The 12,431-nt window shown below is 34.2% G+C and overlaps 6 protein-coding genes across 6 annotated transcripts; 3 read left to right on the forward strand and 3 right to left on the reverse strand.

Annotated features, from left to right (window-relative positions):
* Positions 1 to 461: 461 nt before the first annotated feature.
* CHR2 (MFS transporter) lies at positions 462 to 2,117 on the reverse strand (the record flags this gene model as incomplete). Its single annotated transcript, XM_011278002.1, has 1 exon — positions 462 to 2,117. The coding sequence occupies one exon, from the start codon at positions 2,115 to 2,117 to the stop codon at positions 462 to 464; it is 1,656 nt and encodes a 551-aa protein (XP_011276304.1).
* Positions 2,118 to 2,723: 606 nt separating this feature from the next.
* Positions 2,724 to 4,604, forward strand: JJJ1 (Jjj1p; the record flags this gene model as incomplete). The annotated part of the gene is made up of 1 exon (XM_011278003.1): positions 2,724 to 4,604. One exon carries the CDS (start codon positions 2,724 to 2,726, stop codon positions 4,602 to 4,604), a length of 1,881 nt encoding a protein of 626 aa, XP_011276305.1.
* Positions 4,605 to 4,733: 129 nt separating this feature from the next.
* SQS1 (Sqs1p) lies at positions 4,734 to 7,241 on the reverse strand (the record flags this gene model as incomplete). Its single annotated transcript, XM_011278004.1, has 1 exon — positions 4,734 to 7,241. The coding sequence occupies one exon, from the start codon at positions 7,239 to 7,241 to the stop codon at positions 4,734 to 4,736; it is 2,508 nt and encodes an 835-aa protein (XP_011276306.1).
* A 474-nt stretch (positions 7,242 to 7,715) lies between these two features.
* ATG4 (cysteine protease ATG4) lies at positions 7,716 to 9,494 on the forward strand (the record flags this gene model as incomplete). The annotated part of the gene is made up of 1 exon (XM_011278005.1): positions 7,716 to 9,494. The coding sequence occupies one exon, from the start codon at positions 7,716 to 7,718 to the stop codon at positions 9,492 to 9,494; it is 1,779 nt and encodes a 592-aa protein (XP_011276307.1).
* A 578-nt stretch (positions 9,495 to 10,072) lies between these two features.
* SSU72 (RNA polymerase II subunit A C-terminal domain phosphatase) lies at positions 10,073 to 10,633 on the forward strand (the record flags this gene model as incomplete). The annotated part of the gene is made up of 1 exon (XM_011278006.1): positions 10,073 to 10,633. The coding sequence occupies one exon, from the start codon at positions 10,073 to 10,075 to the stop codon at positions 10,631 to 10,633; it is 561 nt and encodes a 186-aa protein (XP_011276308.1).
* Positions 10,634 to 10,781: 148 nt separating this feature from the next.
* On the reverse strand, positions 10,782 to 12,194 carry GUD1 (guanine deaminase; the record flags this gene model as incomplete). Its single annotated transcript, XM_011278007.1, has 1 exon — positions 10,782 to 12,194. One exon carries the CDS (start codon positions 12,192 to 12,194, stop codon positions 10,782 to 10,784), a length of 1,413 nt encoding a protein of 470 aa, XP_011276309.1.
* Between the last annotated feature and the right edge of the window lie 237 nt (positions 12,195 to 12,431).

Genomic DNA, 12,431 nt, shown 5'->3' on the forward strand with positions numbered 1-12,431 from the left:
AACATGCATAGATACACTTTTAATTTAATGGTTTGACGTGTAATCTCATTTTTTTACTTCAGTTTTTTTTAATCACAATCATATCACTTTTAATATGATCTTTACACTTATAATTATTTATACACTTGCACAATTTGAATTTTTTATATATTAATTTTATAATACTAATACTTTGGGGGGTTTATTAAAGGATTCACGGTTTAAAAGTTTTGACTTATATATTTATGTCGTATTTGAAGTTTAATAGGTAAATATTGTATACTACATATTCATTCTTATGTTTAAATTTTTGGTAGACAAATAGATTTTTAAAATTAGTAAGGTAAACTCTATATATGAGAAATCAGCTATATTAGTTCAGCTGTGTACATTGTAATAGAGATCATATAAAATTATGAAAAACAATGTAGAAAAAATGTATTATTTGAAAAATCAAGCATTAATAAGCTATTTTTGTGATGTTAAACATGACTTATTATCGATTCTTTTCCATCAGAAATTGGTTCTGGCTGGGTATCAACATCCATATCACCCATATCACCAAGTCCAGCATATTTGGATCTTGCTCTTAACTTGGGACCATTAAAATAAAACAGCACAGGGATTGCAATCATCCCGATAAATATAAATCCTAAGATGCTTGAACCCCATCCAACAGGGAATCTTTCAGAGCCTGTATTTTTGAATAATGCACTTCCAAACAAGGGGAAGACACCTCCAAAAATTGATCTGATTGCTGCATTTCCTGAAAATACAGAAGCAAGAAACCTGAAGAATGACATACTCAAGTAATTGAATAATGTTTGAAAAACGAAGAAAGATCCAAAAACGAACAATGTAGCTCCTAAAATTGGAGGAAACCAATTGATTTCAGGAGATGAAGTCCAGCCAAAGATGAACATACCTATAGGCATGATAATTGATCCCACTATTGTCAAAGGTAAAAATACTTCAGGACTAATCATTTCATTATTCAACATTGGTTTGGTAAATATTTTGTAAGACCATGGAATATAAACTGAAGCACCAATAACACAACCAACAAAAATACAAATATAAGTAACACCCATTGTAACTAATGTAAATTTTTTAGTTTGGAAGAACACGATAGGAAATGCTTCAAACCATAGGTAAGTGATTGCATACATCAATGAAATATAAAGATGAATTAATAGAACAACTGGTTCTTTGATTGAAATTTCGAAAGGTCTCCATAGTGTGTCAATGATTACTTCTTTTGTGCTCATATGTTTCAATTCAATTTCACCTGAGCTTGTAATATTTTCATTTCCAGTTTTCTTTCTTAAAATTAAAGCTTTTTTATATAAAAGGGCCTTTGAAGATGGTTCAGGGAAAAAGAATGCCATAAGAGCCAAACCAACCCCATTTAAAATCACCAAGAACCAGAAAACCCATCTCCAAGTAGCCTTAACAGTAAAAATAGCACCGATTAATGGACCCAATGCTGGGCCAGAAACAGAGAAAACAGACCAGAATGTTATAGCAAAAGGAACATAAGCCATAGGAATAACATCAGCGATAGCAGCAGGACCGACACCTATAGGTGCTGCAACAAACAAACCAGTGATGAATCTTAAGACACAGAAACCTTCAATGTTTTTCACCAACGCAGTTGGAATTTGTAAGATAATAAACATAAAAATTGTCCAAAAATAAACTGGCATTCTACCAATCTTTGCATTTTCAGTTAATGGACCAAAAATTAATGGACCAATACCATATCCAATAACGAATAAAGACAAGGGTAATGTTGCAACTGTTGATGAAATGTCTAAATCCTTTTCAATTTGTTCAATCCCAGGAGTATAAATTGCAGAAGCAATATATACTGTTAGACAAATGAATGAGTTCAAAAGCACAAAGAATAGCCTCAGAGACAAAGGCCAATTTTGAGGGTTTTGTGGGTCATCCTCACTGTCCCAATCAACTAATATTGGCTCTTTGGATTCAAGGTCAAGGTATTTTGAAGGAACTTGATAATCAGCATATTCTTCTGCAGACTTGAAGTATTTACCTCTACTTAAAGAGTAAACGAAGCGACCAAATACAGTATTTCTAAGAAAGACTTCAAATTTTGAAATATAATTATGTGCCATATTCAATTACCATCAAACCAATTATCAGCTCTCAGAGGAACACGAAATTGACCACCAATGAAAACCTTTTGTAATCCTATGAAGCAGGACTTTACCTCTCTTTAAATAGGCAGCTAGTTCAACAGTCTGTATCCATTATAGTCCATATATTTGTACTGAGTAACAAGCAATTAACGGCGTTAGTTGAATCTTTTTGGTATAATGCAGATTTTCATTTTTACAAAGTGTAAATATGTTGAATTCGAATGGAGTTTATGGAGATAAAACATTATTTCAGCACTTAGTGAACAACCATTAGGCGTGGAGCCATACAACCATATCTTTGAGCTATAAGTTTAGGGAATGTGACTAAATAGCTGAGAATCTCACAAGCATTTCATTGATGTTTCATAAGCCAAGATTTGAATGTTTTCAAGAACATAAAATCAAAATGTGTTAGAAATTTATATTGTCTTATGAAGTGGTGTCTGGGTGGATATACGAAAAAAAATTGGTATAACCTTCAATAAACTGAATAATTTATACTCGGGAAAAGTCAATTATAATTGTTTGAAACCATAAAGAACGAACAGATTAGTCATTGACTCGTGAGAGGATCTTCACAGAATGAAAACGGACTACTATGAATTGTTAGGAGTCGAAACGTCTGCGTCTGATATAGAGCTTAAGAAAGCATACAGAAAGAAAGCTTTACAATATCATCCTGATAAAAATCTTGATAATGTGGAGGAAGCCGCCAGAGTTTTTGATCTTATAAGGTCCGCTTATGAAGTTTTGTCAGACCCACAGGAGAGAGCATGGTATGATTCACATAAGTCTTCGATCTTAAGAGATGATGACGATTATGGTTACGATGATGAAGATGATCTATCACCAGATATCACAGGTACAACAACAGATGAACTTTTGAAGTTTTTTGATCCAACTTTATACACAAGAATTGATGATTCTATGGCTGGTATTTATGTATTGGCTAGTCGTGTATTTGAAAAGCTTGCAGCGGAAGAAGTTTTATCAGGTCGTCAACAAGGTCTTGATAAATATGCATCATATCAAGATGATGATCCATCTGATACTACAAATATTTTATATCCAAAATTTGGTAGAAGCAAATCAGATTATGGATCAGAAGTGAGAAAGTTTTATCAAGTTTGGTCTTCATTCTCAACAGTGAAAACTTTTTCATGGAAAGATGAATATAGATATTCAACAGCTGGTGATCGTCGTACAAGACGTGCAATGGAGAGAGAAAACAAAAAAGCTAGAGATTCTGCACGCCGTGAATTTAATGAGACTGTTAAAAGCTACGTTGCATTCATAAAGAAAAGAGATCCAAGAGTTAAAGAAGGTGCAGCTGCTTTTGAACAAGAGAAGAAACGTAAAAATCAAGAAGAATTACGCAAACAGATTGCGAAAGATAGAGAAGCTAATGCACAGAAAAGAGGTGAATATGAAGCACAGAACTGGCAAAAGATTAGTCATGCTGAATTGGAAGAGATGGAAAACAATTTTGCAGAATCTTCAGAAAGTGAAGAGGAAGATGAAGAGGAGATTGAAGTTTTTGAATGTTTTGTATGTAATAAGAGTTTCAAGACACAAAAACAATTCAATGCACATGAAAGTAGCAATAAACATAAGAAAGCTATATCTAAATTAAGATGGGAAATGAAGAAAGAAGGTATATCTTTAGGTATAGACCCTGTTTCTGATGAAAGTGAATTTGATACCGCTGATGATCTTTCTGAGCCAGAAGAAGATGACGAATTGGACGTGGAAGATTCTGAAGATGGAATAGATGAGGATGAAACTAGAAATGATATAGATGAGGAAATAAGGAAGATCGAGGAGCAACTTAAAGGTCTTGGTAATGATGATTATGACGATGATGTGTCTGAAGTTGAAGATGATGAGAATAAGAACATAAAGCAAGGCCCATCAAAACATCACCAAGAAGAGCCTAATTCAAACGGAATATCAGGGGTAAATGCCGAAGAATTAGAGGTTGATGACTCACTTGAATCTGATTTGGAATCAGAACCAGAACCAAAACCAGAAGTGATACCAAAAAAGAAACTATCGAAGAAAGAAAAGAAAAAACAAAAATACAATAAAGATAAGTCTCAGTCCAAATCAGAGGCCGGGGAAGAAGATGATGAAGAAGAAGACGAACTTGCAAAACTAGCAGCTCAATTAGAGAAAGGTATTTCTTTAGATATTGATGATTCAGATGATGAATGGGATACAGGTAATTCCAAAAAGAATAAGGGGAAAAAAGCCAAAAGAGCCAAAAACACATCTGAGAGCTCTACACCTGGACCATCAGGCGGTGATACAGAAAAAGAACAAAATAACAAACCTGTAGGGGGAGAGAAATGTTCTGTTTGTAATCAAAATTTTAGTTCAAGAAATAAGTTATTTCAACACGTCAATACTACAGGACACGCTGCTCCACCAAAGAAGAAGGCAGGAAGGAAAGGCAAACGTTAATCAAATTGCATATTGAAATATTTTTACGATATAGATTATATTAGTTATCGGCATTTATATTAGTGTAAATAGATTCTATATGAATGTCTCATGCATAAGTCAATAACCAACGTAATGTAATTAAACATTCTAACGTAAACCAAGCTTTGTCTTCTTGACTTTGGCAACAACTGGCTCGGGGATACCTCTGTTTTCAGCACCTAAACCTTGACCGGCTTTCCAACCCAATTTTTCTAGTAAACGTCTACCAATATTATTAGTTGAAATTTCTGGAGCATTTTCACCAACGATATCACCTTCTTTGACATGTGCATTACTTGGTTTCCCTCTTCTGGAAGATTTAGCTTCTTCGGCTTCAATTTCAACTCTTGGTCTCTTTTGATCAATTCTGTTAAATATAGGTCTTTGTTTACATAGCATACTAACCGAATGATAATCTGGTATTGAATGGAAAGTTCTCTTATTCTTAACAGCGACAACGTGTTGTTGTTTACCAGCACCAAATTTTCTTGACTTCATGTTATATAGAAATGCAAATTTCATAACAACTTTGTTACCATGTGGATCCAGAGGTGGGAATGTCAACGCATTTCTCTTTGAATCTTGTAAGAACTCTTCAAATTCATTTCTAAAGTCATTGACATAGATAGTATATGGGTATTTTAGTGATAAATCTTTAGAAGTGGAATGCTCTTTTGCGATATTGCTTTCCCTTTCTTTTCTCTTTTCCTTTTTGTTACGTCTTTGTGCCTGATATTGTTCAGCCAGCGATTGACGCAGATCCATATCAGCAACATGGTCGAGGTCAAGTTCTTTCTTACGACCTTTACCTCTTGTTGTAAGAGTTTTAGTTTCATATTCCAAATCTCTGACGCCATCATATTTTGACGTAAATTTGACTAAATCATCTAAACCTTCATCATCATAATCATCATGGTCATCAGCTTCTTCTTCTTCTTCTTCTTCTTCAGCACTTGAATCATCAATAAATTGGAAATCAAAATCTTCTTCGTTGAGTTCTTCAGGCGTAAGCTGTGCTTGTACATATTTAAAGTAAGCATTCACTCTATAATCTGGCATACCATTTTCGACCAAAAAATCTTCAAATAAATTTTGGTCAATCCACAAGAAATCGTAAGATCCTGTAAGTCTAAAGCTTTTCATATGATATTGATTTGTACCAGCACCATACCTCACATTTATAACATCAACAAGAGAATGATCAAATGATTCATAGTCGTCGGGAAGAAAGCCATATTCTGGGTCACCATCGGATGATACCTCTTTTGGAGGTTCACTGGACTCTTTGATCTTCAAATTATTCATTTGTTCTGCAGCCCTTTCATCGTGAATACTATCAGTGTCAATTTTATCATTTTCAGAGTCAAAATCATCTTCGTCGTCAACGTTTGCAATGAAGTTAGCTTCCTCTTCAAAATCATCATCAAGTTCTGCATATATGTCCTGTTCATTGTCAACTTTCTTGCCAAAAACCTTCTCATCATCATTATTTTCATCGTCCTCGTCGTCTTCATCTTCATCTTCGTCTGCCAGGTTTTGCATAACCCTTGAGATGTATTGATTATATGAGCGGTAAAGTTCTTGACTGGTTGGTTTATTGACAGTATGGTAATCTTCACCATCATCAGCGATCTCGTAAATAGATTGATCCAAATCAATTTCAATATCTTCATCTTTATCTTTATTGGTTCTTGGGAGTTGCACATAAGAATCTTTAGAATTATTTTCGTAGTTTGTAGAAAGAAGAGTCTGACCTATACTTAGTGATGGTGTGAATTCTGTGTTATTACTAGCTCTTATTGGTTGTGATGTGTGTGTTGAGGTTGGTACTTGTTTGATATGCTTTGTGATTGACTCATCACCGTCATCGTCTTGGAAAAATAAAAGGTTATCTGGAATCTGTTGTATAGTGTTTTTTGGTTTTCTGGATTTTTCTTGGAAGGTCCCTGTAGTTTCTGAAGATGTTTCATTTTCTTTAGTAGATTTGGTTTCAGTAAGATCAACAATTTCGTCATCTTGATTACTAGGTTCAACTTCAATTAGTTCATCATCTTGATTACTAGGTTCAACTTCAATTGGTTCTTCATCTTGACCGGTAGTATCGACTTCAATTAATTCTTCATCTGAATCCTTCTTATCTCCATTTATCTCTAGATTTGCCTCCTTGCTAACGAAAGTCACTTCATTATCTTTGACTTTCTCAATGAATTGATCTTTTTCCTTCAATTTCCTCACTAAATCCTTTGAAGGGTCTAAAGTTGCAGCTTTAACGAATTCAACAGGTCTTTTTCGAAGTGGGAGCTTCATCGTACTCTCCCTGTTATCTTCAGTGTTGAATACCTCATCTTGTAATCTGAACTTTTTCTTAGAGCCTCTTGCAGCAGCAGCCTTCATTGAGCGTTCTGGATGCGACACAGAAATGAAATCTGGATTGTTCAAATCGAATAATTCTGGGAGTTCACCATTATTTGGCTGCCCATTAGCATGTTGTTGTTGTCTTCTTCTCTTCTGTGCTTTGCTATTGCGACCTATGAAACCACCGCGTCCACCTCTACCACCTCTTCCACCTCTTGAGCCACCTCTTGGACCACCTCTTCCTCTTCCTCTTTTAGGCATAATAAAATTTTCTAACCTTGAATTATTGGATTAGATACTTAGAAAACCTCAGGTATAAATCTAATACATGTGTATGAAATTGTAGTATACTATAAAAAATCAATACTTTACGCATCGCGTACTTCCCCTACCAATTAATTCAAATCCGCGAAAAGCACATGATGCGTCAGCTGACTGATTTTCGCGTTATCTAATCGTTTGTTTTGACGCTTTCAGGCGCAATTAGTTCAATAAACTCTGGAGAATAGACATTCAGGGCATCAATTTAATAGTATAAAGTCGAGGGTTCCATCCAGATCTGACAGTGTGGTATCTATAAATATCCCAAGCTTCATTCAATTTCAAGAAATCAAATTATTATAATAGATTGTGGTGTATTCTTTTTGTTAGAGAAGAAGATTCTGGGTTTGTTAACGCAACGCCTTCGTCATTTGATTTGTTCTGTTCACAAATAAACAATAATATTTAAACTCAATGACCACTGCCGGTAGCTTTCAAAGAGTAATCGAACTCTTTTGGGATAAAGAACTGGAGAATATTTACCCAGAGGTACCCATAACAGTGCTTGGTAAGACTTATTCAAGAGAAATCAAAGAGTCTGTAATATTATCAGAATCAACTGGGGAAGACGGAAGTGATATAGACAAAACGATCAGAAAGGATGATAATGATATAAGGGCCAATGAAAGCAGACTTTCAGGTCTTAAAGATATATGGCAAACATTGAGATTCCATACAGCTGAAGATAACGAAAAAGACGATTTGAACAAATGGCCACAGGAATTCATTGATGATGTTTATACAAGAATATGGCTAACTTATCGTACTAAATTTTCACCAATAGATCGTGATCCTGAAGGACCTTCTCCTTTATCATTGAACTTCTTTCTCAGAGGTCAAAATTATGATTTAGATAATGAACATTTCACTACAGATTGTGGTTGGGGTTGTATGATAAGAACTTCACAGTCACTATTAGCAAATGCATTATTAAACCTACATATTGGAAGGGACTGGCGCTACACAGGAGAATTGAATGAAATGCACAATGAGATTGTATCCTGGTTCATTGATTGTCCTTCACATCCCTTTTCTATTCACAAAATTGTTGATAAAGGTAAATTACTTTCAAACAAAAAACCTGGTGAATGGTTTGGTCCATCTGCAGCTGCAAGAAGTATACAATCGCTGTGTAATGAATTTGATAGTGGTGTTAAAGTTTACATTGGGTCTGATAGTGGTGATATATATGAAAATGATGTGTTCAAAGTTGCCAAAGACGAAAATGGTGTTTTTAAACCGATTTTGATACTTTTGGGGTTAAGACTCGGTATAGATAATATTAATCCAGTATATTGGGATAGTTTAAAGGCAATTTTGAATTCGAAAGAAAGTATTGGAATAGCTGGCGGGAGACCATCAACATCACATTATTTTTTTGGATTTCAAGGTGATCATTTATTTTATTTGGATCCACATTTACCTCAACCTGCTTTGCTCCATGATGATCAATTAGACACCTCAGTCAGTGAGAGTACGGAAATAGTTTCATCATTAGATGTCAATTCAGTCCATACTAAAAAGCTTAGAAAAATTCATTTATCTGAAGTTGATCCATCAATGCTACTGGGATTTTTAATCAAAGACGAAAATGAATGGATCCAGTGGAAAGAAAAGGTACAAAATTCACCTACTAAGACCAGCGTCATCCATATTTCACCAGATCATACACCTCGTGATTTTTCAAATAGAAAGCCATCTTTTGTTGTTTATGATGAAGATGGTGATGATTTCGTTGATGTTGGGTTAGAATTTGATGAGCTGCCTGAAGACGAAACTGGTGAATCTAATGATGTTACTACTAAAACAAAAGGTGAAGAGTTCGAACAAGTAACCAGAAATGATGCATCAGCAGCGATTCCAAATGATAGAGATCCAGAAGATTCTGTCGTTTTTATAGCTCAAGGGCAAGGCGAATCATCAGCAAAAGAGATTTTACAAGAGGAATCACCAGAAGTTATCGAATCATCAGGTCCGTCATATAACTATACAGGAACAGGATCTATCAAGGATGATTATGAAAATATAGGAACTGGATTTACTTTAAATGAAAATCCAGGTGGCCAAAATGAAGACTTTAACAATAGACCATATGAAGAACCTCTCATGATTGAAAGCCCAGAAATGAGATCTTTGGCCTCAAACTTATCAGAGTCAAAGTTGGAAGATAAGTCTCATGATCAAGGTTTATGATTGATATTTAGAATGCTGGTCATTCTCAAGATGATGATTAATATAGAAGATTCGGTTAGGCTTTTACATATGTTATCAGCTTTAATAAGTTACTATTTATTCGGAATATTTGACTATAGGGAAAAGGAGTTATATAACTAATAGGCTTTAATTTTTGATTTCAACTATGCATGTAGGCTTTCAGACGTACGTATCTGGATCTTTCCACTTATATAGAATAAGATATCTCATTATTAGTTTTTGCTTATTTATACGTTAGCAGCTGTGATGGTTATATATAATTTAATTATAATAATTAATTATATTATACGGTGGCGATTACATAATACATTTGTATACGTTCAATTTTCACCACATAAAAATTATAAACATATTTGATCAATTATCATTTAGATAACTTCAAGACATTCGAAAAAGCAACCTTTAATCAAGAGAGCGGAAATCATGAGTGATCTTAGGTTCTGTACAGTGTGTGCGGTCAATAATAATCGGTATGTCAGGGTCAAAAGTTTTTTTTTGACTTTAATTGACGTGGGATCAAAAGATGAATAAAGACTAACAAATTGGAATTTAGTTCAATGGCAGCCCATAAAATATTGAAAGAACATGGTTATCAAGTTTCATCATATGGTACAGGTTCAGCAGTGAGGCTTCCTGGTCCGAGTATAGATAGACCAAATGTTTACCCATTTGGAACACCATATGATAAAATATATAAAGAATTAGAAGCACAAGATCCCAAATTATATCAAGCAAATGGTATTCTAAGGATGTTGGATAGAAATAGAAAGATTAAAGAAGCACCACAAAGATGGCATGAAGGGAGAGAAACATTTGATTTCGTGTTTACATGTGAGGAAAGATGTTTCGATTCAGTTTGTGAAGATTTATTACATAGAGGTGGTAATTTGAATAAAATTGTTCATGTTATTAATGTTGATATTAAAGATGATGACGACAATGCAAGATCAGGTGGTAGAGGGATACTAGAATTAGCTGAAAGCTTAGCAAAAGCTTCAAAATTATCAAAAACTCATGAAGATAGTGTACCATTTGAAGATCAAATCTTGGATATTTTAACTAAATGGCAAGAAAATCATTCAAATTTACCACTACTTTACGCTCCGTTGTTTTATTAAGTTACTGCTTGTAATAACTAATGTATTATACGTATATATATGTCAATATAGATTTTTTCTACAAGTAAAAATTCATTCCCTGATAAATAACTATATTAATTCTAATTTAAATAAACAACAAGTCTAGCAAATATACACAACACCTTTATTATAATTCATGAACTTTTAAACCATTAACCCAAACCTTTTGAGTATTTCTATCATCACCATTGAAAACCCATTTAGCAACCAAGTTTTTAAATTTTGTTAAATCATCAGATGTATTCATTGATTTTGGTGATGTTTGCCAATCGAAGACATCAACAGGTGACCCCTTTGAATCTAAATCAACAAGTTGTGCGTCCCATTTCTTACCTTTGATGAAAGAACCTAGTTTATCTTGTAACCCAACAACTTTTGCACCACCAAGTGTAGCTAAGAAAAGAACATCTTCGACTGATAATTTATTATGATCCGAAGTTTTCATAGCTAAATGATTTGAAACTAATAAAGCTTGACGAGCAGTTTCTAAAATTGAGATAGAAAACCCACCAGAAACATCAGTACCTAACCCAACTGGGATTTCATTATCTAACAGCCATCTAACTCTTGCTTCACCTGAAGTTATTGAACTATTTGAAATCGGACAGTGTGAAATACCAGTACCAGTAGATTTGATTAAATCTTTCTCATGGTCTGACAAATGAATAGCATGAGCTAAGATTGTCTTATCCCCTAAAAGATTGTGGTCATTATAGACATCTGTATAACTCTTGGAGCTTGGGAATAATTCTTGTACCCATTTGATTTCATTCTTGTTTTCAGATATATGTGTTTGACAATGAAGATTTTGTTCTTCTCTTAGATGACCTAACCAATTTAATAATTCAGATGTACAGGATGGGGCAAATCTTGGAGTTAATATAGGAGCAACAATTTCATTTGAAGGATCTATTTCCTTAATATGATCTATAACATCTAATGTACTTTTTTTGGATTGTTCAAAAGTTTCACAATAATACTCTGGTGAATTGTTATTCATACAAACTTTACCAATAAAAGCTCTTTGACCCTTTTCAAGAGCCAAATCAGCTAAAAGATTTGTAGCATCAGTATCAATAGTAGCATAATAGGCAGCACAGGTAGTACCATGTGAAATTCCCCTGGAAATAACTTTATTGTAAACCAAGCGTGCTTTATCCAAGTCTTTCAAAGTTGATTCTAATGGGAAGGTATAAGTTTCTAACCAATCTAATAGTGTTGATGAGCCAAAGATCCCATTATTTGGATATTGTGGAGCGTGAATGTGTGTATCAATAAAACCTGGGAAGAAGAATGAATTTGAATTTTTGGAAATATCAAAAGTTTCCTCAATATTTGTTTCTTTGTTCAAGATTTCCTCAACTGACGTGTTTTCATAAATGTTATCAATGACCCCATTCTTATCAACAACAAACCCAGTATCGGTGAAAACCTGGAGTGAACCTAGCTTTGGTGTGTGTATGAAAGTACCATAGTACAAAACACGTTTGATGTTAGCAGCAGTATGTGAAGATGAAGCAGAACGTAATCCTACTGTCATAATAACCGAAAAAACCCCATTCAAAAGAGGTTTAAATTTGAAATCAAAAGTTGAAATATTATCTTCTTTTTATACATTCAATTTTTTTACGATAACATAATTTGCGTTTGCCGTGAAAATCGACTCGGTCCGGAGAGATCCCGTCGGTAAAGAGCAATATATCGACCGGCCCGCGGAAAGAATAACTATGGACAGAGTCACTAACTAATTTAATTTGTTTCAGTAGGTAAGTTGTTG

Source organism: Wickerhamomyces ciferrii, contig 00029 (assembly GCF_000313485.1).
Source record: "Wickerhamomyces ciferrii WGS project CAIF00000000 data, strain NRRL Y-1031 F-60-10, contig 00029, whole genome shotgun sequence".
In the NCBI taxonomy this organism is placed as follows: Eukaryota; Fungi; Ascomycota; class Saccharomycetes; order Phaffomycetales; family Wickerhamomycetaceae; genus Hansenula; species Hansenula ciferrii.